This window comes from Salvelinus fontinalis, chromosome 36 (genome assembly GCF_029448725.1).
Source record: "Salvelinus fontinalis isolate EN_2023a chromosome 36, ASM2944872v1, whole genome shotgun sequence".
In the NCBI taxonomy this organism is placed as follows: domain Eukaryota; kingdom Metazoa; phylum Chordata; class Actinopteri; order Salmoniformes; family Salmonidae; genus Salvelinus; species Salvelinus fontinalis.
This window is the reverse complement of record NC_074700.1, coordinates 8455600-8461158: the sequence shown is the minus strand read 5'-3', so window position 1 is coordinate 8461158 and position 5559 is coordinate 8455600. Positions and strand designations below refer to the sequence as shown.

The window sequence follows — 5559 nt, the reverse complement described above, 5'->3', positions numbered from 1 at the left end:
CTGTTTGTTTGCGCTGTGAAATGAAGCGATAAAACTTGTTTTGATGCAATGGTGACAACAACTCGTATATCATCTGTAACACCCACTGGACCACAGTAAGTGTTATATGAAAAATGATATAACCCAGAGTTTGAAGTAGCCTAGGCTGGATAGTCTTTTAATTGCTCAGATGTTATAGTTTACCATAAATGAACACATGCAAAACCTAAATGTGCGATTTTAAGACAACCAAATAAGAGCTCACCTGTCTCGGTATGTGTGTAGTTTGACTCATGCCTTCTTTCTACGTCGTAGTCCTCATATCGGTGGGTAAAAATATTTGTACAGCCGGCGTCGCTCTGCACTTTTGAGTCGTATGCATCCAAGTTGCTGTTGTTGTTTTGCTTCAGACTAAGAATATTGTCAATTGTGAATTTCAATGAAGCAGTCCGACAGGGAATAACCTCCTTGTTCATATTCCCCGACATTTGCAGTTTTCCTTGTGTTCTGAATGGTGAATTGAGGTCCCCAAAACATCGAAGACTCCAGATACTCCAAGCACCATTGCTCCTCGATTGCAACTACACCAGGGCGTAGGGTATCGTTTATTCAATGAACCGGAAGTATGTGGTTTAGCTGCTTTTGATTGGTGAGATTGCGAGGCAGCGTGAAGCCAAATAGGTGACGCTTATCAGATGAGAGCGGGAAGCATATTTAGGCAAGACTGAAGTTAACCTCCTTGAGTGTTTCCTCGTGTTTTCTTGGAAATATTCATTTTACAGTTAATAGTGCCCAAACTATTTTGTAGATGTTTCCAATTCTTTACACAATTAGGCTACATAAATAATTGGCATGTAGCTAAAATAGGCTATATAGGTATTCCACTCCATATATGCCTAAGTGATGTCATATTCATACAGTTGAGACGGATATTAACCAGTCAGGTATGTACAGTTGTATCACCTTTTTGCTCCCATTAATCATATTAGTTGAAACGTTGAGGTGGGCACTGATATTACCTTTCCAACAGATTAACCATAATGTCGTTTTGTAATTTGATTTGATTTGGAGTGTTACTCATTAGACAGCTATAGGGAGATTGAGGTTTTAGAAATGTAGGCTATTAGGCTGATAAATGATGTCAGTATATGAGGCCTATATTCTAGACATTCTATTAAAATGTTCTAATTTGACGAAATCAGTTTCCATTATGTCTAATGTAGTTCATTTCAACAATTTCATTTAATTAATAATTTCAAACAACTTAATTGACAATTACAGTCAATTCAAAGTGTTAAAAAATTTGAAATCTTTATTTACCCATGCCCCTATCCTGAGCCTTAACAAATAGCCTGTTGAAGAAGAAGAAAGGTATTTTCAGTCGTCCCTTGAAATGTCTGCATCTTCTAAACGTTGGTGTGGAATTTCTAAAATAATTGTTCCTTAACTTCTTGAATTGTCAACCAAATAAGGCCTAAATGAGGGGGGCATACATAGTTTGCTGGTCGTGAAAATATCCTGGTGAATGTTTATGAATTTTGAAAGGGAAAATGCGTATTGCTCCGGTTGGATTAGGCTTTCAGTGTTATTTTCGATTGCCGTAGCCCGAGGCCTAGCCACTGGTCAGATGGAGCCTTACTGAGACTGGCTTTCAACATAACAACAATTCGCGCTAAAGATGATAATACAAAGCAGGCCTTTTAATCAACACAATAAACAACAAACATGGTGTGCACTTCATACATTTTATTTACATTGATCGGACAACTCGTGTACAAAATGTCATATGAAACCCACTTTAAATAGCCTAAGAAATTTTAAATAATACAGTCCCCGTAACTCCATGCTCGTAAAAAGTCTACCTACAGGTTACAAATTTTGTAATTTAAAAAGAATACAAACACACAAACTGGTTGACTAACCCTTGACAATATTCCATCCAGTTTCCATGTAAATAATTATATAAATCTAATGATATGTGCTTAAGTTAAAATTCCCAAATGTAGAATAGTGTCTGGCTTGAGGGATTCACCTTTTTTGTACACACTCAAATCAAGGAAATACATGGCAATTGCAACTTGCATATTGAAATAGAGAAGTTGGGGCCTATAGGCTAAACAGGTTGGTCAAAGTGTTGTTGCCTTATGAATGTGGCTGTGATTTTGGTGATCGTCACCGTCAGCAATGAATCCAAACTCGGAAACCTCGGGAGCCCAATGGGTGCACGTTTTGGTTTTTGCCCTAGCACTACATAACTGATTCAAGTAATCAACTAATCATCAAGCTTTGATTATTTGGATCATCTGTGTAGTAATAGGGCAAATATCTATACGTGCACCCCTTGGGGTCCCCAGGACCGAGTTTGGTAAACGCTGCTCCACCATGTCCAATACGTTAGTTCCATATAATACACCAATAATGTGTGTCTCACACAAGGCCTGTGATTTGTGATCTTATAAAAGACATGGGGTGAGTGAACTGGGAGACGGGATAATTCACAGTACTCGAGAAGGGTGGCGACACCTGTGCCAGGTTGGCGCTCAGTGTCCCAGGTGCTGCGTTCTCGTGGTACAGAATAGGGACCCTGACAATCCTTTGAGCCGAATACGAGATGCTCGTGGCCTCAATGTCGGCAGCTAGCTGTCTCTTCCACTTGTTCCTGCGGTTCTGGAACCAAATCTTGACCTGCGTCTCGGTGAGCTGTAGAGAGGCGGCTAACCCCGCCCGCTCAGTGCTGCTCAGGTAGCGTTTCATGTCGAAGGTGGACTCCAGCTGGAAAACCTGACTCCGGCTGAACACGGTGCGGGTCTTCTTCTTGCAAGCTGCTTTCGTATCAGGTGTTTCACTGTCTTCCCGGGCGAAGCAGGAAGGCCCTGTTTCGTCATCCTTGTCGTCTGTCAGACTTCCCTCTGCCCTCTCGTCCGGTTGGTCGTTGTCTTCCACCGGCTCCGGTAGAGCGGGAGAATCCCGGTTGCTGGTTTTTAGAGAGTCTCCGGGGTCATCGGAGTTGCTGGAGTGGCACTGCGGACCTGAAATGAACGAGGAGTGTCGTGAGCTACATTTTACGCACCGGCCAATAGGGATCAATAAATGCATGTATCTCGCAATCATGATATCAACCCTAATGGCAGCAGTGATAAGTGTTTGCAGTTTTCGACGGTAGTCGATTTTTAAAGTGCTGCGGGCAGGCCATCCTATCGCCTAACAAAACATAGAATAATGAGCTCTTAGCTTGTAATGAAACACGTAATGAAACACAGCCTTGCAATTGTATGATAAGCATAATTATGGTCTATGAGCTTAATTTCCAATCAGTGTTACGTTTGAAATGTATCGAAATGGCGTGCCATACCCCGTTTAAAGAGGAACCGAATGGAGGAGTTGTACGCACGGGGTAAGAGCGAATACACTAGTGCTGTTATGGTTTGTTGCAGGATATGTGGGCTATGCATGCCACATGCAATGCAGTGTTGTCTATTTTTACTGGCATGGCATGTATTGTGTATCGTCATTGGAAAGAAGAATATAAGCTAATTGGCTATTACGCACAGAAACCTCAAAGCATTGTCGATGGCAGCTCTTTCACGTTGTTTTTGTCTGAGGAAATGCGTAGCCTATCCTCAAATGCTCCTTATTGTGAGAGCGGATCTGCCTAAGAAGAATGTAGGATATTAGCTAGTAAACAATCTACCCTACCTACAGTTGTGTGTGGTCATAGGCTACCCGTTATGTCGCTTCCATACATAGACTACATAGATAGACATTTGGGACAATTAACAAAAGTGACACTAAGACCTACTCTGTAAATCCCTGCAAGCTTTGTTTGGCGATGTCCCACACCAGTGGCGTTGGGCGTTTAATCCAGAGTAAGACACTTGACGCTCCACTTGGTTGCAGCGGCTCTCAATGACAGCGACTTGGTTGTAAGAGAGTCCCGTTTCCTTACAATCCCCCTCATCTTCGGTCGTAGACAGCCTGTCTGTAGTCCCGGTAGTAGACCGAAGTAAATTCTCAATGGAAAATGATGAGCTTCTTGACGTTGGACCATGATGTTGAGATTCCGGTGCCTTAACAAGCATATTTTGTCGTCTTCAAACCACCTAGTCACCGATAAATAAATTACTTACAAAATATGAACGTGCTGTTTAGACATTCTTGGGTGTCTCTTTAGCTTTGTCTTAGTTATGCCTAATCTTTCTCTCGAAGTCCGTCGAGCTAGCCATGAGAGTTCGAGATAGAGGGCGAGAATGTGAGAGAATCCGTAGATATACTACTACTATAAATTACATGGCGCGAGATCCACGCGCAGCAAAAAAATGCCTCTTGCGATTGGACAGTGGAGGTAGCGAGCAAGATTAATCCATAAAAATAAGAGAATTACTCGCTTTGAGCCCCCTACTATACACTGTGTGATAGTCTGCATTGAGGGGTTGGACGGGACCCCGTCTCTCAGATGCTTTATTTAGGTCAATTAGGGAACAAATCAAAGCAGAGATACGGCTGTGTCCTCGGGCTGGGATGCATGGTAGATGAGATGGCTTCTTGGAGAATGACACAGTACCTCCTATTGGTTACTTTTGTCTATGCACGCTCTAAATGTATTATACCATTTATAGTTGCATGCATGCATTCTTTCTCGTGCAATGACTATTCCAATTGATAGGAGGATGGACACGTGCGATTCATAGAATATCAATAGACTATCCATTTCACAATCAATGCAGTTTAGCTAAACATGCCCTTCTCTAACGGGTATAGACAGTCCAGGGGTATAGGATTTCGATTTTGCAGGAATTCATTTTTCGTTATTAGTCATTATTTATTTATTTGTTTATTTGGATACCCATTCGTTTTTTGCAGAAACAGCAGCTACTCTTCCTGGGGTCCACAAAAACACAAACACTGACGCTGATAGGCAAAGACAGTCACACACATTTAAGATACAACGATATACAGACAATTCAACAACAAAATATGATGTGTGTGTTGGAGTGTGTCTGTGTGTTATGTCCGAGAATTGTCTTGTTAAGCAGCATATAGTTATTGATCTGGGTCTAGTTTAACCTCTATATGTAAAAGACTTATTACGTTAATACTAAGTTTAGTCAACATGTTTTTGTTTTTTGTTTGGCCTACTTTTGAAACTTACTTTAGTTCCCAAAAAGTGTCCCAAGATATCTAATTCAAATAATAATATCGCTGTTATTGTATACCTACCTCAGGTTGTTTAGCCAAACTACCAAATATTAAATACATTTTGATAACAGGTTAAATTGAAGTGGTTTCCAATATAGACAGATATTATGCAAAACAGCGTGTGAAATATTGTCTTATTGGGCCTGAAATTCAAATATAAGTTGTGTATTGTATTGTGTATTGTATTAATTTCATATGTGTTCATTTTCATTGAATGGTTTCAGGCAAGCAATGCCATGCAGCTTAATAGAGTTTTGTATATTAGGGTGATGATTATGATGATTACGGTGATGATTATTATTATTAGGCTTTTATTATTATTATTATTATTATTATTATTATTATAATTACAATTTTTTCATAAACTTAGCTATTTCATCTAAC

At 40.3% G+C, this 5559-nt stretch overlaps 1 protein-coding gene across 1 annotated transcript; it reads right to left on the bottom strand.

Annotated features, from left to right (window-relative positions):
• Positions 1 to 1722: 1722 nt before the first annotated feature.
• On the bottom strand, positions 1723 to 4467 carry LOC129835791 (homeobox protein HMX1-like). Its single transcript, XM_055901571.1, has 2 exons — positions 3779 to 4467; positions 1723 to 3008 (listed from the first exon to the last, which is right to left on the bottom strand). Exons 1-2 carry the CDS (start codon positions 4056 to 4058, stop codon positions 2407 to 2409), a joined length of 882 nt encoding a protein of 293 aa, XP_055757546.1. The 5' UTR covers positions 4059 to 4467; the 3' UTR covers positions 1723 to 2406.
• Between the last annotated feature and the right edge of the window lie 1092 nt (positions 4468 to 5559).

Excerpts from the sequence above, each read along its gene's own strand:
- LOC129835791 (XM_055901571.1), bottom strand. The coding sequence starts at position 4,058 with ATGCTTGTTAAGGCACCGGAATCTCAACATCATGGTCCAACGTCAAGA. Across the intron at positions 3,009-3,778 it reads AGCTTGCAGGGATTTACAGA|GTCCGCAGTGCCACTCCAGC; the intron begins GTAGGTCTTAGT and ends CGTTCATTTCAG.